Here is a 27,292-nt window from a genome sequence, read left to right as displayed (position 1 = left end):
CCCCCAGGTTTTTAATGGATTTGCAGGGTCAAATATGGAGGCAGCTTTCTATAAGTCACCATTTAATGCAGAAAAATGTTGATTCCCTTGCCCCCTTTGACATCTTGGGCAAGGCTAACGAGATGGTGAGTTAATAGTGCAATTTAGACTTCTTAGATTTCTGGAAGAGCAGTGTAGAGTCAAGTCTACACTCAGAAAAGCCTTCTGAGCTGGGAGGTGGCGAAGTCTATGTTGGCAAGGACACTATTTGTGCCCCGTCCTCTTCTGAGGGTGTTGTATGATATAGCTGTGTAGCTCAGAGTTGAAAGCCTTCATAACAGGGTGCTCTTGGGGTGGTCCTCCCTTTTACATGCATAGCTTAGTTTGCAAGAAAATCAGGGGCATCTTCGGGGACCAGAAAATGCAGAAAATGAAGTAAAACAAAACCCTTTAGAAAGTGGGAAAACTGCAAATATTGGTAGGCAAGGCACCAACATTATTAAGGACAGGAGGAAAAAACATGGGTAAGCCAGAGGGTTGGAACTACAGTCTTTCACATAAAGATGGATGACTAAAGAATTAGACCCTCAGTAGAACCGTGTCCTGGGAAAAACAATTTACCCGTAGCACAGGGAGACAACATGGTAGCTAGAGTCTCCCTTGGGAATCTGAACCTTCTGTGGACCTTCATCTGGGTTTGAGATACAATTTTACTCTACTTCCATTGGATAGGAACTTTGACAGACATAAAAATAGTACCAGGTTGGGGGTCCCTGGGTGGTTCAGTTGGTTAAGCACCTGCCTTGGGGTCAGGTCATGATCCCAGGGTCCTGGGATCTAGACCCACATCAGCTCAATTCCAAGGCCTGCAGCAAAAGGCTCATGCTCAGTGGGGAGTCTGCTTCTTCTTCCTCTTCCTCTGCCCTCTCTGCCAGCTCACCACCCCCCCAACCCAGCTCTCTCTCAAACAAATAAATAAAATCTTAACAACAACAACAACAACAAAAAGTACCAGATTGGTTACTTCTTGGGCAGCTGGCATGTGAAACAAATCTAGAAGGACAGAATTTCCATCAGAAATCTTCAAAGAAAGCTCTATTCACAATGTAGAGTGACAAATACGGGAAGAGACTATCCACCAGTAGTAAATGGAGCGGTCAGGACGCACAAAAGGAATTAACTTCAGAGAAGAGATTTAATAGAAATGCATGAACGTAGGATAATCCTGGAGATTAAAGAAAGGAAATGTGCTCCAATTGTTCTCTGGATTTTAACAGAGATAAACATAAACTTCTGTATTTGTGGATTACCCAGAAAACATTCTCTCTTCCCACGGGTTTAGAAACCTGGTTCCAATACAGCCGAACAGGTTGTACTGCTCCAGAATCTCACAGAACTTCCAGTTCGCTAATGTTTAGCTCTCTGCTGTAAGAGGGAATGCAGCGTGAGCGGCTGCCAAGTGTATCTGGCCCGGGATCCTATTTCTGGCAGCACAACTAACATTGCCCAAAGCAGTGTATGGAAACCCCTGGCTTAACTGATTTCTTTGTATTTATTTTGTACAGTCCCGTCTGCCAAGCATAGAAAAGCATTAGATAGAGGGGAAATTTTTCTTTCCCTTGCTTTCTGCCACCCTTCGCTTTCTCTGAAGTTTTGTTTCCCTTCTTCCCTACCAGGAATTTCTGGAGAAACTACTTTTCTTCACATAGAAATGATTCATGAACTCCCAAAGAGTTGTTACTCTTTATCTCATTATGAATGGTTTAAAAAATTGATTCTTCATTTATTTTCAAGGAATTATATTTATGATTTTATTGTAAACCATTTCAATCTTTTTGAAAAAAAAAATCAGTCAGTATATAAATTTTAAATCACCCATTTTGAATTATTTCACTTTCCAGTTTAGGAGGTGGAGTTCCCCACAGTTTATCACAGAATTACTAAACATTGGGCTATAGGTTATTTGCTAAGCGTCTAATTCAATACAAAGACACATTATTAGTGAGGTTCTTTCTTTCACTAAGTATTTGTGGTTCAAAAAGATCTGATGTGTTCTTTTTTTTTTTTTTAAATTTATTTATTTATTTTTTTTAAGATTTTTATTTTTATTTATTTGAGAGAGAGAGACAGTGAGAGAGAGCACGAGCGAGGAGAAGGTCAGAGGGAGAAGCAGACTCCCCATGGAGCTGGGAGCCTGATGTGGGACTCGATCCCGGGACTCCAGGATCACGCCCTGAGCCGGAGGCAGTCGTTTAACCAACTGCGCCACCCAGGCGTCCCAAGATCTGATGTGTTCTTATAAAAAAAAGAAAAGGAAACAAAAGACCTTGCACTGGATTTAAATTCCTAAATTAGTTGAAAGAAGGAAAATGTGGAGCAAATATCAAAAAGTTGCAGAGTTTATTTTCTTGGGACTTTTCAAAACTGTCTGTTCAAAATAATGGTCAAGTTAATCTTAATCTGAAATGTCTGGAAAATAACTTTTAATAAAAAAATATTAATAATGCTCCTTACTGGTTATTTCAGAAGGGAGGAAATGGTATCTTCTTTATGATTTGTGTAAGGAAAGCAACAAATAGAATTTTAAAAAGTAATTTAAAAATATTTTCTGCATTTTAATATATTATAGCTCAGGCATCAGCGGAAGGCTGTTTTAAGAGCGGTTCAGAAATTTTCATGGGAACGCCATTCGAAGTTAACCTCACAGAGGAGGCAAAAGGTAGTTTTTTAGTTCCCTCTGGTGGTTAAAATTCAGTAATGCTCTTGCTGAGAGTCTGTTAGGACAGGAAAAAAAATTACTATGGTGAGAATTTCTTTTTCTCTTAATCAGGAGTTAGAATTAAAAAAGAAAAATGTAAATTTATTTTACAGACACATTTTTTGAACAGCGTATAAATCCAGGGTATTCTTTCTAATGGGTTACTTAGAAAAAGACACCAGGTTGAACCACCAGAAATAGTTGTTATTCTATTTTGACCTATAAAAATGACAATTTTATACCACATTGTGTTACATATAAATAGGTCACATGTACTTGTTTGTCAGTTGAATTTTTTATATTTCCTCTCTTCCATACTCTTCCAGAATTCTCCCCTGCACTGTCAGGGAGAATGGCTCTACTAAGTCCTTGTCATCAGGAAATTTCCTAGACGGAGAATGATTGGTTTGTATAATTCACTTTCTAGGGAGAACTGAACAAAAATGGCCCAAAACAGCAGGCTTACTGATGATCAAGTCTGAGAACCTCTTTTATGAAGAAGAAGAAAATTCTTAAAGAAAATGAAATAATGCCAGGAATATTTATAAATAAAAATAAATGAGAAAATAATAACGCAGATAAACCGTATGCATGACTGGGGAAGAGCTCTAGGTCAAGGCTTGACTAATCACTTCTAAACCCATACTATGGTAAATAACCTCATGTCTTGCCATCCTCTTCAAATTAAGCCCCATTCCTAGAATGGGTTTGAAATGGCTTTCATCCAGGTTCTCTGCTTTCTTGCTTTAATTTCTTAGCTTTGTACTCTGTCCAACCTCTTTTGTGTGGTTTCTTCCCCTTTTGGTACATTACACTGTGCGCTGGAATTTTTTGGGTCATCATTTGACAATTTCTTTTATATTCGACCCATCTGACATCTGTAAAAATTGAATTAAATCATGTCGTCCCATTGCTTAACCTTACTCAATAACCTCCTGTTACATTCAGTAGAGGGGGCGGGAAAAGAAGAAAGAAAAAGAAAAAGAAAGAAAGAAAGAGGGGTGCCTGGGTGGCTCAGTTGTTAAGCATCTGCCTTCTGCTCCGGTCCTGATCTCAGGGTGCTGGGATCGAGCCCCACGTCATCGGGCTCCCTGCTCAGTGGGGAGCCTGCTTCTCCCTCTTCCACTCCTCCTGCTTGTGTTCCCTCTCTCTCTGTGTCAAATAATAAATAAAACTTAAAAAAAAAAAAAGAAAGGAAGGAAGGAAGAAAAAGAAAGGGTGGAGGGAAGGAGGAAGGAGAGGAAGGAAGGAAATCCTTATTCTGCCTACAAGGACTATGTGACCTGACTCTTTCTCCCTCCTCCCCTTCATATCGTCCCATTCCTCTCATTCATACCCTGACAACATTCATCTTCTTGGCAGTTCTTCAGGGCCTGGACAGTCATCTATCTTAAGACTTTTTGCACAAAGGTCATCTCTGCCTAAGACTCTCTCCTTCAGAGCTTGGCTGACACTTGTCTTTCAGGCCTAGGCTTCAACATCTCCTCGGAGTTGAATACTCTACCTTAGAAAGATTCATCCCTTAAGACCAGTTCCCTAAACGAGAGCCATTCTATTTTTTTTAAACATTACATACTCGTACCTTGTTTTCCCTATTCAACTTTAAGCTCCACAAATAGGAATCAAGTCTGCTTTATATATCACCCTATAGTATGGTTCTGAAATGCTGTCTGTCTTATTGAGACCCAGTAGATATTTGCTGAAGTAATCAATGAACCTGAATGCCTAAAATCTTCCCTCAAGTTCACCTATATTTAACCCTTAACAGTGTTCTCTCATCTGCGCTCATACTTGGTATTTACTTGTAAGGTAAACCTTTATTCTTTTCCACACCTTTTCAAGAGCTTTTAAACTTTATTTTTATGGAGTCAGAATTTAATTGCTGCTTGAACTTACCACACCCTTAGCCCTCACAATGGGAGCCTTCAAATCAGGAAAAACATTCTCCAAGTACCATTTGAAACTTTTGCATTTTAGTTTCTTTCGAAGTTCCCGTTGCTCGGTGAGGTTTCCAACATCTAACCCTTGGTCTATGAGGTGGTCCCCATGGCCATAGAATAGCTCCTTGTATTCATCAAGCCAGACCTCAGCAACCCGCACCAAGTTCCGCTCTACTGTCTTCATCCGGTCTTTGGGGAAGGAGTATGGATTGTCATTTCTGAATATGTGGCCCACTCGGGAGCAGGGAATGATTTCAATTTCACCACCACACATCCACACCTGAAACAGTTTGATAATAAACATCAATTATCAAATGATGTCCCCAAATCATGGGCGTTAGTTAACAATAACAAAGAACAAGCTGGTGACCACTCCCTCCTCCCCCCAGTTTGAAGTAGTTTTGTCCAGTAGTTTCAAGTTAAACTCAACAGGTTTATTTAGTTTTGTACATTGCTGTGGACCATTTTAGGATTCATTATATATATATATATATTTCCCTACCCTGTAGTGTACTTCTTATTTTACGAAGAAATTTTCACTGAATCCCAAAGTGTAAAATATGGAATATGGATTCCTCTTCTGGTTGGTTTAAGGAAAGGAGTATATATTTCCATGTTTTCAACTTTCCCTTCTCATCTTGGGATGACCAATATGGAGCACAAGTTGAAAATGAGCTCAAAGTAATACCCCCTTTTACAATATATCACCCCATTCCTCAGGAAAGCAGTTGCCTTTTGGATTCTCTTTACTCTGGCTGCTGCCAAGACTTGCTTAGCTGTTGATCAATGGTTATAAATACCCAGAGCTATCTGAAATGTCCAAAGTTGCTGCACCATTGCCTGTTGATGGCCTGCTCTAAAGGCACTTTTTGTACTTCTGTCACTTACGCTGTCTAACATGACCCGTTACTCAGTGATTTCGTTACTTCTGATATACTAGAAAAACATTCCTGGAGATATTTTGTATGAAGTATGAATCCCACAGCACTTATACAGAATGGCAGACAATTATTTCCCCCATAGTCACATGTGTATGAATCCCACAGCACTTATACAGAATGGCAGACAATTATTTCCCCCATAGTCACATGTAGAAACAGTGTTATAAAATACTAGGGAATTCTAATAAATTTTATGAAAGCCATTGATTCATCCAAATTTAACATGTGATATTAAAACATTAATCTAGAGGCCCTAAAATTTCTGTGGAATTTCCTCCCTGAGGCAGTCCCATATCTAATTATATTAGTAAAATGAAACCAAATGATAAAGTCTTAATTGTAGAGAGAATTTGAGGACCACTTGGTAATACCTTGAATGAGAGCTCCATATTTTCTCCACCCCAGACATCAAGCCCAGGGTCATATGTTCCAAGTTCAAAAAAGTAATTTTTATCAATAGAAAACAATCCACCTGCCATGACGGGGCACCTACAAAAAGAAATGTTTGTGTTTTTAAGCTTGCATGTCATGGGAATTCACTTTTCAAGTGGGTCCCCTGTGCAATTGTGATGGCATTAAGAGATATTTCAAAATAGCTACCAAGCATGGGGAGGTCTTAGAATGGAGTCACAAATAGCCCTGAAGTCATCATTCCCTGGTTCATGGCGGCAGAGCTTGATTAGTGTCAGGAAAGATGGGGCTTGGGAGTAAGATTCTTATTTGCCCTTTACTTTCTGGCACAAACTCTCCAGATAGGTTACTTTAACAATGCTTATTTAACAGTGCAAAGGGAGTACCAGGCACTGTTGTATTATATATGTACTATTTCAGACTTTATGAAAATCCTACAAGTATGTACCATTAAGGAACTACAATAAAGAAACGGTTAGGAATTTCCCAAGGTCACAGATTACTATGATGTACATCAGGGGTTCACTTTAGGTGGTCTGGTTTGACTCTGATTTCTCACTCCACTCTACTGCCTCAACTGTAGACAGAGTTTGCTGACAGCTTATTAGGTGGCAAAACTTTTTAAAGCATGTCATATAATTGGATTTAATTCTTAGATGATAGAGGTAGCTCCTTTTTTTAGTCTTAATGCAGAATATGAGGAAATGAGATTCAGAGAGGTTAAGAGACTTTTTAAAGCTCACACCATTAGGAAGAAGTAGAGTTGAGATTTAAATCCAAAGAGTCAGATTCCAGAGTCTTCACGACTGTTATAGATTATGGGGGATAGAAACTACACTTGAATCAGCAACTGGACAAGGCAGTAATCACTTTCCATGGTGGCAACCACTGACCCAGTTGAAAGGTTTGTGTGGACAGCCTGTCTTGGGTTTAGAGTACAATGCAATGTAAGATAATTTCTGCCCCACATCTATTTCCCCTCCCCTACAATTTATGCACATATTCTGTCTGAATGCCCAAATGTCCATTCTAGTCCATCCAGAATGCATTCTCTTCCTAATGTTCCGTGGAATATAATCGGAACTCAATCATTACACTGACCTTCAAAACGGGAGTCTTATTTTTTATTTTTATTTTTATTTTTTTTAGATTTTATTTATTTATTTGACAGAGATCACAAATAGGCAGAGAAGCAGGCAGAGAGAGGGGAAGGGAAGCAGTCTCCGTGCTGAGCAGAGAGCCTGATGCGATGTGTGGCTTGATCCCAGGACCCTGGGATCATGACCTGAGCAGAAGGCAGAGGCTTAACCTGCTGAGCCACCCAGGTGCCTCGGTAGAGGTTCTTTAGATTGGGATCAGATTAAGTGTGTTAAATTCAGGCAGATATGGGTTTGAATCCCAATTTGTTCTTTTACTAACTGTACATCCCTGGGGAAATTACCTCTTTTAGGGTCAATTTCCTCATCTCTAAAATGACAATACTACCATCTCTCTCCTAGAGTAATAGAGAGGGTTAAATGCACAGTGTTTAGTCAAAGATAGTACTCCTCCCTGACTTACTAGGAATAACAATTCTGAAGGGATCACACCTAGCAAGGAATGAGGCATGCTTTATTGAGGGTTAAATTTTGAGAAATAGTGCTACAATCCACTGTGGCCGGAGGCTTTCTCTTGGCATAGTCTGCTCAACTGCTCTCTCCAAGGGAGAAGGCTTTGGGATTCCTGCTGTTCTGCCTGAGGCTGGCTGCATGCTTGTTCTGCATGTCTATACTCTGGGGGAAGTGTTCAGAAGTTCTCACTTTGGCTTCAGGTCTAAGCTGTGTTCTTCAATTCAGCTTCTCCAGCAATAAAGCCTCACTTTTAATTCATATCTTCCTTCTGTATCTATTTCTTAATTCATTCACAGAATTTGGCACCCCTCCCATGGAAAGGGTAAGATTAGAATTAAAAAGAAAATCCTGACAGTAGCTATTATTACAATATTTTTACTACTATTACTTACTCTTCTAATTTTTACTCATGTTGGCTTTAACATTATGTGTGTTTACATAGCATTTATGCAGCATATTCAATTAGTATGTATTTCTTAGGTTGTAAACCCCAGAAAACAGGAAAAGTATTAGTGAATTTCTCTGGGTTCAGGGTGAATAAGGTACAATCGACCATACAAAAAATGAGTTTTGGTAGTGGGAAAGTAATACCTTAGGAAAACTCTGTTCACTTTTGATCATCTATTGGTTAAAGTTGTAATTCTTGATGGTCTACAGAATGACAGGAAATACTCGTTTTGTGAATAGCGTCCTACACATTTATAAAAAGATACATGATTGCTTTCTAATCTTAAATTTCACATACTTACCTTATTATATCTGTTTCTTTAATTCTGTTTTTTGCAACAATGTCTGGAGGAATTGTTCTCCAACCAAAGTTCATGGGCCACACAAAGATGCCTCTTTGAAAGTTGTCTACTGTCATGTAACTAACACAGAAAAACAAAAAACAAAAGTGCTCCCTGAGATCATCACATATACTTAATCAACCTGATATCATGTCTTGTTCAAATGAATGGAGCAAGAGCTTACACAAATGATTTTAGATTATCACAAACTTTTTAATAACATTTCAAGCAAATTTATGAGTGCAAGTCATATTAGTGACTAACTGGCTGGATTGTTAGTTTTTAACTTAACTTTTAACAATGTTCTATTTTTGAGGGGGAAAAAACAATTTAGGAGCAAATGTATTTTTCCCACAAAAAGATGAACTAATCTTAAGGAAGGTAGATATTTTCTGGGTTCAGGTACAGCTGACTAGAAAGAGGACAGAACTGAACAATAAATATTAGGATTTATTGCTATTAAGAGTTAAGTATTTTGATGACCAAATAAACTACTGGATTGACTTTCTCTGATCCCAAGATATCTATTATGTATTTTCATTTATTTAAATGGATGAACTGTGTATGGAATGGTCATATGGTCATTCCATATGGTCATATGGAATATGACCAGTACTTTCTGCTGTTGTTAGCTAAAGATAACTTAGAAGTATCTTGTAGAATATGACAGTATTACCTCATATCCTTATCATTGATGACTTCAATTACTGGACAGGCTACTTTCTTTCTACTTAAATAAACTCTTTCCAGAAGAGGTTCCAACCAACCAACATTACATTCCACGTGAGAATCTAAGAATGTCAACACATCACCTAGAGAGCCAGGAAAAAAAACAAAACAAAACAAAACAAAACAAACAAACAAAAAACAAACGACATTTGAAAATGCAGATTTACTGAGTGTGTGTACTTCATGTTCAAAGGTCTTGGGGATTGGGGCATCTGGGTGGCTCAGTGGTTAAAGCCTCTGCCTTTGGCTCAGGTCATGATCCCAGGGTCCTGGGATCGAGCCTCACATTGGGCTCTCTGCTCAGCAGGGAGCCTGCCTCCTCCTCCTTTCTCTCTCTGCCTGCCTCTCTGCCTACTTGTGGTCTGTCTGTCAAATAAATAAAAATCTTTACCAAAAAAAAAAAAAAAAAAAAAAAAAAGGTCTTGGGGATTGCTCCAGAAAGGTGATTAAGGGTAATAGTCTTCTTACTGAATTCCTGGTCCCTAGAATTTCATTCTATAGTGAAATAAAATGAATTTTGTTTCTAGAAGTCCTTAGGGCAAGCATCATTTTCGCTTGTGAAAACTTGATAAGCCACTTAGAATGGATAGCCAAGACTTTGAAGGGAATTCTTAGTAGTAAAGGTGGCTGCTTTGTCTTTTCTAAGGAGGGTGGGTCCCATTAACCTGGAATGGGGGCCTGTGGACCAGGCAGAGTTTGGTATTCCAAGGTGGGCTTTAGGAATGACAAAAAGGAGAAATCATTCTACGTAACAGGGGTGAAAACAAAAGAGGAAGAATCAACAAAGCTAGAAGGAAGTGTAAAAAGTGTTACAGGGTTAAGGAGGGAGAGTAGCGAATAGTTTAATGGGGACAGAGTTTTAGTTTTGCAAGAGGAAAAGTGTTCTGGAGATTGGTTGCACCACTGTGTGAATATACTTCAGAGTACTGGACTGCACTGAAGAAATAATTAAGATTTTATGTTTATTTTACCACAATAAAAAATCCAAAGCTTGCAGGAGAGAGAGAGAGGAAAAAAAAAAAAAAAAAAAAAAGAAGGGCGCCTGGGTGGCTCAGTGGGTTAAGCCATTGCCTTCGGCTCAGGTCATGATCTCAGGGTCCTGGGATCGAGTCCTGCATCGGGCCCTCTGCTCAGCGGGGATCCTGCTTCTCTCTCTCTCTCTCTCTCTCTCTCTGCCTGCCTCTCTGCCTACTTGTGATCTCTCTCTGTCAAATAAATAAATAAAATCTTAAAAAAAAAAAAAAGAAAAAAAACCTTGGAGTCCAAAAAACAAGCATTAAAAATTATTTTTCCTATTAGTTGTGTGAGGTAACACTCTCTCTGTAGCATCTACATTTTCCAAATGATTTTATACAAGTGGTGTGTGTGTGTGTGTGTGTGTGTGTGTGTGAGAGAGAGAGAGAGAGAGAGAGAGAAGATTAATAATAACCTGAGGAATCTGGGTTATGTTATGACCAAAATCCTAGATGTGCTTTTTCAGGCCCAACTATAGCCAAATTACAAAGGCTTTCCTGGCAAGTCCTCATGTGTGGAGGCTGTCCTTTCACACCAGACGTGGTCTGCAGCCAGTACAGCACAGCCTGTGAAGGGACCTGCAGTCAAGAGGACATGTTCTCAGCATAACTTCATTTCTAGCTCAGGTTCCTCCATTGGAGACCTCCTTTAGGCCAAGATCTCTGTCTTACTGCATGGGAGGTCAGGAGGTCTCCAAGACATTTTCCTCCACCTGCCTCAACATTCAGTACTTTCCCACTCCAAGTCCTCTCCTTTTCCCACTATAGGCCCAGGCTGTAATGCATATAGGAGGAGCCTTTTGTTCTGGGCTCCTTAGTCCGTGAGATGATTCTCACATCTGCCCAATCTACCAGCCCATTTCTATACAGGGAAACATGGAACATTCAGGGAGTCAGAACTTTATTCTGTTTCTTTTTTTTTTTTTTTTTTTTTAAAGATTTTATTTTATTTATTTGAGAGAGAGACAGTGAGAGAGAGCACGAGCGAGGAGAAGGTCAGAGAGCGAAGCAGACTCCCCATGGAGCCGGGAGCCTGATGTGGGACTCGATCCCGGGACTCCAGGATCACGCCCTGAGCCGAAGGCAGTCGTCCAACCAACTGCGCCACCCAGGCGTCCCCTATTCTGTTTCAATTCTTATATTTTCTAGTTACATTAGTGGAGGAAATACAGATTTGAGTGTTACTTTCCTTTTGGCTTTATTGTTTGAATCGACCCCTCTGCCCCCTGGCTGCTCCCCTCAGCTCTTGACAAACCTGTAACAACATCAGTTACCTTCTATTAAGTGCTTACTCTATGCCAGACATGGTCCTAAACATTCTTCATGGTTGTCTTGTTTAATCCACACAACAAACCTGATGTATCAATCTAATTTGTCTTTCCCTTTAAGAAATGAGATGTAGGTCTGAGTTTTATTCCCATTTAATAGAAACAAAGAACTTAAGCACTTTCTTCAAGTTTGCTCAGCCAAGTGGCAGCTTGATATTAGAAAACACATAGTTTATTCCATTGCCTGTGTTCCTAAAAAAAGAAAGAAAAAAAAATGGCCATAAAGAGACAGGGCTATGAGAATGGGAAAGCTTAAAGTTAGCCACTAAAAACTACCTTAATTAGTGGTTCCATATCTTATTAACTGATCAACAATGGTATTTTTGCATGAGGGTAAAGAAACTGACCTTAGCCAAGGTCTTGCTGAGGAATGTCCTTGAGAAGTCTCCAGGCATAACCAGGCTGTGCTAGACTGAAGCCCTTCTTCTCTTACCCCCAACTCTTGGAGACAGTGGTTGCAACCCCTATTATGCTGGTGGAGTCCTATTTTCAGAGATTATGGGTTAGTTGATTATGGCTTATAATCAGCTAAGGGTGTTATTTTGCACAGCCCACTCACTGTGTGGGAAAGTTCATAGGGGTTATCTAGGTATGTAGGGTATGCAAGCATGGCCTGCTTAAGGTCCCACTTGGCTATGAATACCATATGCAGAAGATAACCTCCTTTTTCTCACTACTTCAGCTGTTGGTCCATTCAAACCAAAGAGCAGTGTCTACCAGACTACCAGTCCCTGTCCCCAGAATAAGCTGGCAGGGTCAAAGATGCCTGGATCGACTTTCTAAATCCCTGGTGGCAGCAGGATGGGTACGCAAACCTACATTCACTTCCCACCTGGCCCAGATTCCCATACAGATTTTCATTCACTTGTTGCCAGAACCCAAAGGAAGCAGCTTCTGCCCAAAACATAGACTGGAATTTTATACTGTTTTATTTTGGGTGAGAAAAGAATCCTCCCATGCATGAATGTCATTGCTCCACTTTCAGACACTTTCACTTAAAATAAGATCTCCGGAACTAGACCAGGGAGCTGTCTATGTAGCTGACTCTGGCAAGGACTTCTACTTGTAGTGGGTATGATCTGTGGACATTTCAAACACTCTTCCTAACCCCAAGTGTCATGGTGAAATGAACATAGGATCGAAGCCACAGAGCTCTGCTTTCCTTAGCCACACTGGATAATTACTTAACCTCTCTGAGATTTACCTTATGGGGATAGTTCTAAGATCTATCTGATACCTAAATTTCTTATAAATAGCTAGTGATATTACTATTTTTTCAATGAGTGTTTAAGCTAGAGCCCCAAAGAATTTTATCTTTTTTTTTTTAAAGATTTTTTTTTTTTAAAGATTTTATTTATTTATTTGACAGAGAGAGATCACAGGCAGGCAGAGAGGCAGGCAGAGAGAGAGAGGAGGAAGCAGGCTCCCCGCTGAGCAGAGAGTCCGATGCGGGGCTTGATCCCAGGACCCTGGGATCATGACCTGAGCCGAAGGCAGCGGCTTAACCCACTGAGCCACCCAGGTGCCTTTTTTTAAAGATTTTATTTATTTATTTGAGAGACAGAGACAGTGAGAGAGAACACGAGCGAGGAGAAGGTCAGAGAAAGAAGCCCACTTCCCATGGAGCTGGGAGCCCGATGCGGAACTCGATCCCGGGATTCCGGGATCATGACCTGAACCGAAGGCAGTCGTCCAACCAACTGAACCACCCAGGCATCCCAAGAATTTTATCTTCATGACCACGTGACAGGCTTTTCTGTTTCCTGAGTAGAGAACAGTGATGCTGGATTGTTTGCAGATGGGTTTGATTGTAACTTATTTATTTATTTACTTTTTGACCAACCTAGAGATGCACAATGTGCCAGAAAGCTTTGGTTCCTTGTTGAGTACAGGCCCCCCATTTCTATTGAGCCAATCAGCTTGGGATATTGTTGCCAGCACCAATTAGTGTTGGCATGTTGTGTTTAGGGTTCCTTGAGGGATGTGGGCCTGGCTGGTTGTTTAATTTTACATAATAATTTATAAGTGATGCTAAGGAAACCATTTGTTTTACTTGCAACAGAAACAAGTTGTAGAAATTTACAGAAGGATTATCGCTTTTCAGGAGACCTCAGAGCTGTCCAGGAGTTAGATGTCATTTTAGTTCATATACTTAAAGTTAGCCAACTGATTCTTTGGAATGTCATGGCAATGTCATGTATTTTGCCAAATGCCCTTGTTATAAAGGAAATGAGAATCTGATCTCTACTCTGACTCTCCAGAGTGTACTGTTGAACCTTCCCATGCAGACTCGTCTTGGCAGGGCAATAACTTGCTCTTTTGTTCAATACTCACATGAGATCTGAATGTTTGGCTTGTTCACCCTGTACCTCAATTACTGCATCTCTTTTTACTCCTGTTGGCTTCCTGCAGGACACTTTCCCTAGAGATCCACTGACCCTGGACTGCCGTTCAGATTTTTAAGTCCTACTTGAAGTCTCTATCTCCTCCATCTCAGGAAATGACTGATTGGACCCGATCTTTTTGCCTGAATCATATCCAGATGAAGAACCTGTCATACACTGGAAACTAAACATGTAGTGAACATTGCTAGTTTCAGAGAGTCACTGTTTTGCCTTTATTATTTCATATTACATACTTTTGGAGAGTCTAATAAAACCCTGGGACCAAAATGGGGCCATCTGGCTAGTTTCTGTAGGTCCTTGGATCTTTGTTCTCATCCTTGCCTGTGGCTTCCCCTCCCTTTTCTCTGAATCCTAAAGGAAAAATCCTTTAGGAAACAATAGCTGTCAGGGCCTGTCAGATTTTGAATTCAGATTCTTGTCTCTCATCTCTTTGTTTGGCCAAGGCGGTCTAGAGAAAATGTCTGCCCTGGTATCTTTGCTGATCTCTGATTACAGAGACTTTTCAGGCCCACAATGTCTCCTGCCTGTGCTTTACTTGTGATGGCTGCGGAATGCCCAGGGAGAGTCTGGGAGAGTGAACAGGCTGGCCAGCCCCACTTAGGGCCAGTCCCCAAATGGTCCTTGAATTATTTCCTCAGCCAAAACTGGTATGGGCTTCTGAATCCCTTTGAATTGCCCACAGGAGTCAGGTACACTTTAGGCCTTTTGGATGTATCCTTCGACAAGGTTACTAATCCCAACAGAACACACATTTCAACTCCTTTCCAAATTCAGGGATTGGTGACCCTCCAATGCTACTCAAAATGTGGGCCACAGACCCTGCCATCAGACACAGGAACAGAAATTGAAAATGAATGCTTTAAAATTCCAGCAGGTTGCTGGAATTTGTTAATTTATTCTCTGTTTTATATATGTGTATGTGTATAACTTATATGTCATTATTTATGTTGTGTATTTATATCATTTTTTATGTTATGTATTTTATCTATGTTATATATACACACGTATAGGTTATACATAATAAATTATGCATATATCTATATACATATAGTATAGATGTATGCATATATAATTGTGATTATAGCTTTATTTTTTCTCTCTTAGGTAGTTTATCTTTATTATAATTTACAAAGGGGTGGGTCCACAAAATTTGGAAATTATAAAGAAAAAAAGTTCTTCTCTGATAGTTTGAGAAGCAACTCTTCACTAGACAGTGGCAAGCAATTAAGATGTACGTAGCTGGACTCTCCAAAGTAGAGTTGTGACCCATTAGCAAGTCATTGCGACAATATGGTGGGTTTTGTCAGACTCTAAGAAACAAATAAAATAGCAAAGAAGGTATTAGAATCTGCTACACATGTTATTTCATGAAATGTCTACTATAGTTATATGGGTAACATATATATATGCACTGGGTTGTGATGTAAGATTTATTTCTTAACATGGGTCATGGTCCAAATAGTTTAAGAGTTACCCAACAAAAACTGAGCTAATGTGTTCAAGCGTGTTAATGACTGACTGAGAGCCAAGTTTATATTTTTACATTTGGATTTTCTAAATTTGAAGAAATTATTTGCTGGCTGTATAAAAGCAAGTACTTGAGCAGGCCGATTAGGGAGCTGCTTTGAGCGAGTTCATGCAGCCCATCCGAAGAGGACTCCCATGTTGTCTAACAGTTTGGACTCTTCTGGAGATCATCACCAGCATGCTCTGTGCTCCAGGCAGGCACAGAGAAGGTTTTTATAAGCAGTACATTTTTGGTTCTGTGCTTGTCAGCTTTCTCTACATGGATGTCTCATTTTCATCTCAAATTTACATGGACAAAATCAGAACTCAACTGCAATCCCAAATCTGTTCCTCTGGTTATGGCCCTACAGCCCACCAAGTTGCTCAGATGCCAATTCTAGGGTTTTGTTTTTGTTTTTGTTTTTTGGGGGGGGACTCCTTTCATTATTACTCTCTTCATATCTTATCTGATGACAAGTCCTGTGGTCTCCATGTCCACAATATAGTCTTACTCTGACCCTTTCCTTTCACTGTCCTTGTACCCTTGTGCTTGGACAACTATAATAGCCTCCTTTTTTTCCTCTCTAAAAATTTTAAATTTATTTGAGATAGAGAGAGAATGAGTGATGGGAGTGCAGAGGGAGAGAGAATCTTCAAGAAGACTCTCCTCTGAGTGCAGAGCCACCTGTGGGCTCAATCCCACCACGCATGAGATCACAACCTGAGCCGAGGCTAGAAGTGGACACTCAACTGACTTGAGTCATCCAGGCGCTGCTATGATAACCTCTTAATTGGTCTCCCTCCTTCCTCTCCTCTTCCTAATACCCATTGTCTACAGGTGGTCAAAGTGAGCTTTAAATTAAGCCAAACAATTTTATCCTCCTCTTTAATGTACTTCATTCGTTTCATATGATACCAAGAATAATGCCTACACTCCTTAAATGACTCAAAGCTTTACAAAAGCCCACCTGTGCCTTGCCCCACAGATGAATCTCCTGTCACTCTCTCCAGGCTCAGCACCCATCAGCCAGAATAAGCTTTCCTTAACTTTAATACACAGAACATTTCTCCACCAGGACTTTGCATTTCTTTTTCCACTTGCCTGGGGAGGTTCTTTAGCCAGATCTTAGCCCCAAACTTGCCCACTTGGACTATTTCCTCACTATCCTATTTTTGTATCATTTGCGTGTAATTATTCCCAAAAGAAATCAAACATGGATTTTTACTTAATGTTCCAAATGCAGTCTATCATTAATAATCTTGGTTATCACCACAATGTCAATTTTGGTGTGATGTATTTGTAGTTCATTTTAGATTTCCATTACAGGCCAAAGAAATTTGTTAACAAACCAATGGGATAAGAAAAGTTCAAAATTTGGGGCCTAGTTACAAGGAACTATAACTATATGAGCAGATAATTTATCATTAGAACATGCTTTTAAATGCAGGGCACCTGGGTGGTTCAGTCAGTAGCATCTGCCTTTTGGCTCAGGTCATGATCCCATGGTCCTGGGATGGAGACCCACGTCAGGCCCCCTGCTCAGTGAGGAGCTCCTTCTCCATCTGTCTCTCTCCCAGTTCATGCTCTTTCTCTCTCTCAAATAAGTAAATAAAATATTTTAAAAAAAAGAACATGCTTAAATTCAAGCTGGTGGAGATCAGTAATGCCATAGCTTAGGGCAAGAGTGGCTAGATGTCTAGAGGTAGGAAAATGTAGCAGATAAGAGTGCAAATTTGGAGCTAAGTTTTCTGGGTTCCAATCCTGCTGTAGCACTTACTAGCTGGGAGAACTTGGGCAAGTCATAACCTCTCTGTGCTTCCATATCTTCATCTGTAAAATGAGGAAAGTTATTGTACCTAGCTCCTAGGGTTTTTGTGAGGATGAAATCAATTACTGTAGAAAATATTTAGAATGGAACCTGGTACATAAGTTCAGCTATTATTACAGGGAATGGGTCTTTCCACAGAAGGCTGTGAAAATAAATCAATATGTTTGATGTTTTTTTAGAGTACTCATGGGCAGAAGAGATTTGGCTCCTCCCATTCACTCACCAACACCCACACCCTAAAAAGAAGTGAAGAAAAGAAGATTATATTGCTCTTTGGGAACACAGCACTATTAGAAGAGTGGACATACACATAGGTCAAGGAAGAGAAAAGTAAACAATTCTAAGTCCACAAATACCAATGAGATGAGGTCAAAAAAGCATAGGATTAAAGGGGCTACAAGTGGTCCAATTTGGGACAATCTGAGTACAATAAATAAAGAAATAGATAAATGAAGGAAGGAAGGAGGGAAGAATAGACAGAAGAAAGGAAGTTAATAATATACACATAGAATTTTTTAAAGCATAAATTCCTGTTGATGGGAGCATAAGGGGAAGAGGAAGGAGAGAGAGAGAGAGGAAGGGAGGAATAAAAAGAGGGAGGGAAGGACAGAGAAATGGACAGCCCTCAGTGTAATAATTGATTCAAGGAATTATCATCAGTGGGTGCAAAACCACTAAGTAAAATGTAAGGAAAAAAGTATTCATATGGATCAAAAGTATCACATTACAAATACTTCCTACCCCCAAAAGAAAAATCTGGCTGTCAATATTTTAACCAAACGTTCAAAATTACTATCATCCACAGTGGGACAACCTGACATCATGTGTCAATGATTTGAAGCCATTAAGCAATATGTAATTCCTACCACCTACATAGTAGAATATTACAAACTATTCACGCCAAAAACATTTATCCTGAGTGTAACATCAGGAAACAATGAGAAAATTTCAGAATGTGGTCCCATGTACAAAACAAATGGCCTGGACTCTGAAAACACGTCAACTGGAAGTAGTGTGTTGTCTACGCTAGACTGAGGAGCTGGGGAGACTAAACAACTAAGTGTGGTGCATGAGACGTAATAAAATCTCAAATTTCAAAAGAGAGAAGTAGTTATACAAAACATTTTAGGAGCAATGAGGAGGTCTGAAAGAGTATAAACCAGATGATATTTAGATAGGAAAGTGTGCTTATCTAAGAGAATGTCTGTATTTTGCAGAGATGCCTACTAAGGTACACAGCGTTGTAGTGTCATGATGTCCGTGAATTCAAAAGTTGAAGACAAAACTGTGTATGTATAGACATGTGCTCGTGTATGTGTGTGATGAAGCACATGGTGCAGAAAATTCAAATTGGTGGCATGATGATGGCCATGTGGGTGTTCACTGAAGTATTATTTCAAATTTGATATATATTTGAAAGCAAATAAACTAAAACGAAAATATAAATAAAACAAAAAAGAATTGGCAACTTCTTACCTGTTGCATTCTGTGCTCCCGCCAGCCTGGCCCTTATCAAGCCATGTCTCTCTTTGAGACGAAGAATCCGAACTTTTGGAAACTGAGACATGTATTTATCCAAATTACCTTTCAGGTAGTCTATATCACAGTAAGAACAGACAAGGACACATGTTAAGTAACAAGATCGGGATAATACCAGCAGTGGCTTCTCAACATCAAATTCCAGAAACCATGTTTACTGTAGTCAGTAAATTTTACTCCTTGGGGCATGATTTTATTTTCTGATGTCATTTTCTTGGGTGATTTTTTTTCTGTATTCAATACACCAAGCTATCTGTTTCTCAAATTCCAAATCCTTTTTTTTTAGTGTTGCCAAGTGACCCATAGGAGGGCTCACCTTTTCTAAATATTTGTCAGGACAGGGGCAAATTTGCCCCAAGATAAATGAAAACTCAGGTTTCTGTACAAAATTCCTGGCTTACAAAGGCCCCTTCCAAGACCCAGACCAGAGGCTAAGCATTGCATGCAAATTGGAAAATTTGTGAAAGAAAGATATTACAACTGCAATTGGTTAAGGGCACTGTCACTTCCCTACTATGACACCATTGGAGCCATACGTCTTTTGTTTTCTGGGTGGCCAGGAGGAATGCATCTAAAGGAAAGTTGTTGGGGTTTTATGGGATAATTTACATGACTTGCAGTCACTTCTATGTGTAATTAAGCTATTGACAGATATCCCAGGTAGGAAAGGTTTCCAGAAGTACTTCTGCTGCTCACTTTCTTACTGACTTTGTGGGATTTTTTTTTTTTTTTCCTTAAAGAGGACCCTGAAAACCATGTAAGCTCTAGATCTCTCCAAATGGTTCTTCAGGTCCCTTGAATTGTCATTCATAAAAAGACTATTATTTGCTTGGTGAATGGATACTATTTCTGTTTATGTTTTCAAGGCCCCTTCCCAAGATTTTCAACCAGTTTTTTGTCTGTTTGTTTGTTTGTTTGTTTTAAGGCATTTTAGTGCTGATGAACCTCAGGGTGATTATGGTAGGAATTCTGAGGCTGATGAAACTGGTTCATGCAATTTTGGTGATGAACAGAACTGAGTTGTTCTATTGGGGCTGTCCTCTCTTTGCTATTTTCTAAATTTTTCTAAAGTGCATTGCATTTTGGGAATTGGTAATGTGATAGCTATGGGACCTCAGGTGGAAAAGGACCATTTACATACACAAATTATGTGAGGACCCCAAGAGGAGATTCTTCACTTCTTCCAGACCGTTTCTGCCTTTGCACTCTATTGAAGCCTCATCTCTTTGGTTCTTTTGGCAATTTGTCTTCTCAACACTTAACACATAACTTGCTTTGCTATTGAGGAAGAAACCATCAGCCTTCCATTTCTTTGTTTTCCATAAAATCTAACTCTGACTTGTTATTACCACTGGGAAAGGCATCCCATTATTGTGAGGGTACTAGCTTATTAGATTTCATAAAACTGTTGAGTATCTTCTCTGGTCTCTGGGATTTCAAAGTGCTCCAAGGAGCTATAGTTAGAAAATCATTTCTACATGGCAGAGAAGGCACTGCGGAAGGGAAGTCTGAGACAGCTAACTGAAGATAGAATTCACTTTCTATATCCCATAGATGCTTGGCTTTATGCCTCCAAAGCACCACATGAAACAATGATTTGATATTTTCGCCATCCACCCAAACTGCTATTGCCTCATATGAAACTTCAGTTTTTCAGGAGTGGTTTTCCTACCTTTGGTGCTGAAGTCATCCACCAGCAGAATCTCCTTGATGAGATGTGGAGGAGAGCGATTAAGGACACTGTGAACAGACCTCAGGAGAGTGGACCACACTTCATCCACAAAGCACATGATGACACTGGTGGTCGGGAGGTTGTCATGAACGAGCTGCTCTGCACACCTGGGCCAGGACACAAGCAGGACTCATTTTAAAACTAAGGAGATGGTTTTACAAGTCACAGAGGGCAATTGTATATAGTTATACATACACTCACATGCTCTGTTTATCTGTTTGGGTATCTATCTGTTTGTCTCTATATCTGTTTATTCATTCATCCATCCAGCATCTACTATATATATCAGTGATGATTTTATCATGTGTTTTTCTTGGGGAGGGTTATAAGCAAAATAGACAGCAGAGTAAGAATAGCCAGTAACAGCAGTTGCTGTGAAAGGACTAGCAATGCAAGACAAGATGTGAGACGTCCCTGTAGCGGCAACTCACTGTAGTGGACAGGAAGGACATGGGCTTTGCAGGTGGTTAGACACTATTTTGAATCTCACCCCCAATATTTCCCAGGTCTTTATCCATTGATACCATGCTTAATAACTCTGTATCTTTGCTTCTACATCTTTAAAATTAGGTAAAGTTTCTTATTCAACAGAGCTTTACAGTCTAGTGAGAACACACATGAAATGTCTAGCACAGTTCCTGGCATAGGAATTCACCAAATGGTAGCTAGTGCTATCCTATTTAGACCATATACCACAAGAGAACACTCTGACTTATTTAATGTTACCAAGTAGTTTCTGATTGCCCTTCCAAAGGGCCTCCTGCCAAGTGCCAAAGGAAATATTTTTTCTCCCACCTTGCATGTGAGTGTATTTATGGATGTATATGGAGATATATAATTAAACTCTTCATCTTCTCTATCTATTTAGGGGTTACTTGCTGAGACTCTCTGTACTACAGAGTAACCACAGTTGAAATAAGTCCTGGGATAGAGAGGAGGATAAGGCTACAGTGGGAGTTGGTATTCAGGTGGGTTGTAATTGGTCTTGGGTTTTTTTTTTTTTTTTTTTTTTTCCCCACACCCTGCAATGTGTACTGCTTCACTGCTGGCTTTCTTCCATCCCCTGCCTGTTACTCTTCATAGGAGGGTGCCGAGTGGAACCTCACAAAGAGTATTTGCCATCCTCTAACACAACTACTGTTATAATGTCATAATTAAATTATAATGACCATAAATAAATATTATAAGCATGCTGTATTATTTCAATTTAAACCAACATCATTTCTTCCCCTTTTTATGGATGAATAATTAAAATCATGGCAAGGCAATTCATGATTATACTTTTAGTAAATGGCAGAGTTGGGACTCAAACTCTGTCCAGTCTGGCTCCAGAAATAGCCATTCAGGAAGCCTTAAGTTCTCAAGAATAAAAGAAGCTGGCAGCAGATGTATCATTTTGTGGGAGCAGGCACTTCTGCCAGACGACATAGCTACACTTTGCTTAGTCCCTAAAAAAGAAATAGATAAGAGCAAAAATCATAGTAAAACCATATTTCCATGCACTCACCATTTATCAATAGTACTTAATAAAGTATTATCATGTAGATAACTATAACAACTGTCTGAGATCCATATTTTTACCCTCTTCTCTAAATAGAGCAAACTGAAGCTGGAGAAGTTAGATGGCTTATCCAATATGATTCACCTAAAAAGGATATATATGGAAATGTGAACAAATTGTTGTCATTCCACTGCACTATCCTGATTTTCCTGTACTAAGAGCATAGGTTTTGGAATCAGGTAAGTATGTGGTCAAATACCAGATCCCCTAATTACTGGCTTACATAAATTGTGTAACTCCTTTGAACCTGAATTTGCCCGAGATTAAGAACATCCAAGCAGAGATGAAGAATGGATTTATTGTGAGATTAAGTGCAAGTATTTTATAAAACTCACCTACTATTTATCTGACACACAGCAGATACTTAAGAAAAGATAGGCAAATCCAGCTTTGGTCTGTACTTTCAATGGTTCCTTAAAGTGGATAGTTATGATACTACCTACAAAGCCTTATGAAAACATACTTAGCCAATCACTAGCCCCAGAAATTCTATCCAGCAGTTCTGAGTAGTCCCTGAGAATCTGTGTCTTAAAGAACAAACAAACAATGTAAGTAAAATTCTACAAACAATTAGACAACCCACAAGTTGTGATAGGCCAGTTTGGGAATCTGAGCTCTAAGACAAAGTGGACTTAATTTTACTTAACATTGGTAGATAATCTTAAAAAAAAAAAAAAATATATATATATATATATGTAGAGGGCTGATAGGAGCATGTCCCAAATCTTCAAGTGATGTAAAATCTAAATGATACATTTTTACCAGATACCCTGATCTAGTAATCAGGTACCCAGTGTTAACATCAACTAGTAGACAACTCAAACTGATCTGATTCTACATTAGAGATAACGAATTGGCATTTCTAAATAATGTGAGATATCTCTAAGGGCTGTATTAGTTTCCTGTGGCTGCTGTAACAAATTAAAAAAAAAACTGCTTATCAATTTCTTTCTCAAATTATCTCTTTCTTCTCACATTTTACTATGAAAGAAAAGAAATACCAGTACACACCCTCAACATCTGACTTGGAATTCTCTTCAGTTAACTATCCAAGTTCATGGCTTACAATTTCTGCTTTCACACAGCTATTGGACACAATTTAGACAAAGTTTCTGCCACTATCTTGCAAGGGTCATTGTCACTCCTGTTCCCAGTATTGTATTCTACATTTACTTCTGAACCCTCACAAGATGCACTTAGAATGGTTATATTTTTTACCAACATTCTATTCAAGTCGGTATGTGTATTCTTAAAGAGGACAGAAGCTTTCTTTTCTGTACTTCTCACTTCCTTCCAAGCCCTCACCTGTAGCATCTTTAACATGTATGTTTCTACTAACAATTTCTTCAAGGCAATCCAGGCTTGGCCTGTTGTGTTTCTCAAAATTTTCCCTGCTTTTATCTATTATTCAATTCTTTCGATATTACTTGAATAATCCTTCCACATTTTTAGGTGTTTGTGACATCAGCAACCCACTCTTTGAAACCAAATTATATTAGTTTCCTCTGGCTGCTGTAACCAAGTTCATAGCTTAAAAAAACAGAAACATATTCTTTCATGGTTCTGGAGGTCATAGCATTAATTTATTGATTTTATTTCTTATTTTCTGCATCCAGAATTTCCTGCTTACTACAATGCTTCTAGCATAGTTACACATAATTAATATTTGACAAATGTGTATTAAATGGGTGGATGAAAAAAACGGAAATGGAATGGAGCTTAAATCAAAAGATTAATGGTGGAAGAAGAGACATTTTTCTTTGAGATAGGAAGAAAAAGGTGGTAATGTATACAGATGGGTTTATGCACAGAGAAGTTGAAAGAATTTGTAGCTCATGTTGGAGGAAAGGTTGTTTGTTAATGTGATAGGGTAGGGCTTTGAGAAGAACAGAGAGTATTTTGAACTGACACTATGAATAATGGGAGGGAGTACTGGCCAACTATTTATGAAAGGATTTCTGAGGGGCACTAAGTGCTTTCCTGAATTAGGAGATCTGAAAATTTTAGTCAAAATGCTGGTGTGATTTACTCCACCAGGGTCTGTCAGCCCGAGTTTAGGAGGAGATAAAAGAAGATTGGTAAATTAATCCAAGTCTAGGGGTCATCAGAGCAAACGAAATAGAAAGAAAAATGGTAGAGGATTTTGAGGATACTGGTATAAAATGGGTAAAAGTTCCATCTTGAGCTATATGTTGGGAGAGAAGAAGTAAAGCTAAGAGGAGTTTAATAGCCTGAGGAAGACATCAGTGACTCCCTATGACTTCCTCATCTCTAATTTTATAATGCAAATGGATGGACAATGCACATTTTACACTTAAATACTCCTTACATCATTTGGTGCTAAGAAAAATAAACCAGTTCTAAAAAGAAAGGGTCAGCTGCACAAATTCTGCCTGAGCCGTCTGAACCAACATGCCTCTCTGTGAAGTCCTGAGAATTGATTTACTGTTAAAATTTGGTTGATATTAGAAAATCTAGTTATAAACGAGAATACATCGGGGAGTTAATCTTGTAGGCTAATGCTGATGAATCTTCTCATATAATAATAAAACAGTAGATTTTTGGTCTCTTTTAGAAGGAAGTTCCAAGAAGTGTTGTCATGTAAGCCAGTTTGAAATTAGAGATTGGAAGAGCTCTCAGAGATTTGAGATTTGGGGAGAGGCACCTCCACTAACCAAATATCTGGGCTTCCATTCTCCCCAGCCCATCATGGTGCCTTAGTTTTAAAATTAGAAATCCAAATGGGTGGGGTCATGAAGGATTCCACTAGATGCCAGAATCCCATGAAATAAGCAGGAAATCTGCCAATTATTGACAGACACATATTTCAGATGCATTTAAAGAACCCACTGAAGATGACTCTGTGGAAGATTATATTGTACAGGTCACACTGGTGCCTGGAAAAAGAGGCAGCATCAAAGAATGGGGAAAAGGGGCACAGAAGGAGCTGAGAGAGACTGGAAATACAAAGTTACAGGGTGTGCCTTGCTTTGGGTGGCTGAGAAGTCGGGCCACGCTAACAATTTTATGTACCTGTTTTCCTGCACAACTCAGCAGGGCAAACAAGTCTCCAGGTGTCTAGAAAAACTAGCAAGCTAGCTTTGTTTAAAGGTGCAGTACACCAGACCAGAAGCGCTTTCCACATTAACGCCTGTACCCTTTTTATGTACTGACAGTCATCTAGGTTACTACAGGTTGTGAAAAGAATTTCAAGTGATCCTCCACTGACCAGCTAAAAGCAAATTTCCTTTCTTACGATTTGCCTACTGGAAACCCTGCTTTCTGCTGTAGTGAGGGGGGGAGTTGCAGCCCAGGTGAAGTCTCATTTAAATGCAAGCTATTCCTGGGTTTGTAATCTTTTTTGAGGTTAAGAAGTCATATTTTTATTCTAGATGTTCATCCATTTCACAAGTCAGGTGTTTAGAGCCCACAGACTCCGTACTATATCTAAAAACTAAGCCGATCTGTTCGGTTTGGGAGAAACTAGGACTTACATCATGGCGGCCAATCCAGGTACCGACCTAATGGAGGCTCTGACGTGAGGTCAGCTGACCAGCGCATGGCTGATACTACTTTGGTGGAACAGCTTTCTGGACTTTCTCTAGACTTGAGAAAGATGAGAAGGGACTGAGTTTTGATTCCTTTCTGACACTTACTGGCTGCGTGACCACAAGTAAGTCGTGTAACTGTGCACACCTTCAGTTTCTTTACGTTTAGGGTGAAGATTACAATGCTTTCCTCACAGAGTGTCCGTGAAGATTTGATGTGATAATGGATATAAAAATACTATGTAGGGTCCATAGCAAAAACCCATGTGAGGACTAGAGAGTATCCACAATGCAAACACACACATTTTGACTGGGTACACTGACCTTTTCTCAGGCAAACCTTTAGTTCAGATCTGTCAAGGGCTCGTCAGTTATCAAGAGACTCAGGGAGTGATGTGTTTTGCCTTTTTGGCTTGTGAGTGCTGAATGCTCAGCCACTAACCTGATTTGAATGTAGTCTGTCCCATAAAGAAGGTTTCAAATCATAAGATTGGGGAAATGATAACATTCTCTCATTTTTATGAATTTTTCATTTTATTCCGAAACCGTCAAAATGTACTATGTGGGTCAAGTCTCAGTCTTCTCAGGTTTGAACAGAAGGTCGTGAAGAATATTTCTCAAGTCCAATTTGCAATTCAACTAGTGCCTGGAGGTAAGCCTTCAGGGGCCTTCACTCTCTAAGCTTTGCTATCTTTGGGAGGATCAGAAGGGGGAATAGGGCATCCCACTGAGGAGCTTCCTCCAGAATTATATTCTTTTCTAGGAGATGTTTGATATATTGGGGCTTCTTGACTTCTCCCTGATAATAGGGTATAGTTATATAAAAAGTTTACTTCTGTGTTTTTCAGTCAAAATTGCCTGACTGCTAATTTAGAAGATTTCAGGCACACTCACCACCTCTACCCCAAAAGCCTCAGCCAGCTGAGGCTGTGGTTTCTGAGGTCGCCTTATATCCATCAAAGCTACTGGACTCTGGATCAACATTTCTCAGTTTAACAATCGGCTATTTTGAGCAGGCAGCTGTTGGAGTGAAATCAGCATGAAAGGGAAAAGAACAGCGGTGATGTCATGTGGCAGAAATAGTTCTGGGTGACGGTCAGGGCACCTTGGGGGTAGCTATGACCTTGAGCAAGTCACTTCCCTTCTCAGACTTCTCTTTAACCTAAGGGACTGGATTAGATCAACTTTGATGCTTCATCCAGTAGTAACATTCTGAGATTGTCTATGCAACTTGAGCCTTGTTCACCTGTAAGTGCTTCCCTCTGTGTCACAAGACCCCTGAGAAAAGGTACATCAAGTGGTTTTATTTTCCACATTTTCTCACTGGTCCTTAGAAGAACCTTAACAAGGTTCTGAGGGGATCTGTGTTCTGCTTACTTTCCATGGTCTCATTTCCACAACACTCCCCAACCTCATGTCGGATTTCCTTCAGTTTCTCAATGGATTTTTTTTTTTTCGCTTTTCCCCCACTTCTCTGACTCCCTACCCTTCCAGGTCTCTGTCCTCTCTCAGGCCAGGTACAGGGTCTCCCTTCCTTACTCTGGGAATACCCTGTGCTTCCACAAATCGTTCTGCAGTCCTTGCCTTCGAGGCAGGGAACTTGCTCAGATGGTAGATCACCTAGAGGGAGCTTAGAGCCATTTGCTGTGGTCGACATTTGCTTAGTGCTGTATAG

The 27,292-nt window shown here is 39.6% G+C and overlaps 1 protein-coding gene across 1 annotated transcript in view; it reads right to left on the bottom strand.

Annotated features, from left to right (window-relative positions):
- Positions 1–27,292, bottom strand: part of GALNT5 (polypeptide N-acetylgalactosaminyltransferase 5) — a 44,579-nt gene that overhangs the window by 8,707 nt on the left and 8,580 nt on the right. The window contains exons 2-7 of the mRNA XM_044242095.1: positions 20,449–20,615; positions 18,714–18,833; positions 9,104–9,239; positions 8,389–8,508; positions 5,990–6,107; positions 4,634–4,957 (exon numbers count right to left, since the gene is read on the bottom strand). Of these exons, the coding sequence (XP_044098030.1) occupies positions 4,634–4,957; positions 5,990–6,107; positions 8,389–8,508; positions 9,104–9,239; positions 18,714–18,833; positions 20,449–20,615 (985 nt within the window). The remainder of the gene's footprint in view (positions 1–4,633; positions 4,958–5,989; positions 6,108–8,388; positions 8,509–9,103; positions 9,240–18,713; positions 18,834–20,448; positions 20,616–27,292) is intronic.

Source organism: Neovison vison, chromosome 3, assembly GCF_020171115.1.
Source record: "Neovison vison isolate M4711 chromosome 3, ASM_NN_V1, whole genome shotgun sequence".
In the NCBI taxonomy this organism is placed as follows: domain Eukaryota; kingdom Metazoa; phylum Chordata; class Mammalia; order Carnivora; family Mustelidae; genus Neogale; species Neogale vison.
This window is presented reverse-complemented; position numbering and strand designations above follow the sequence as displayed.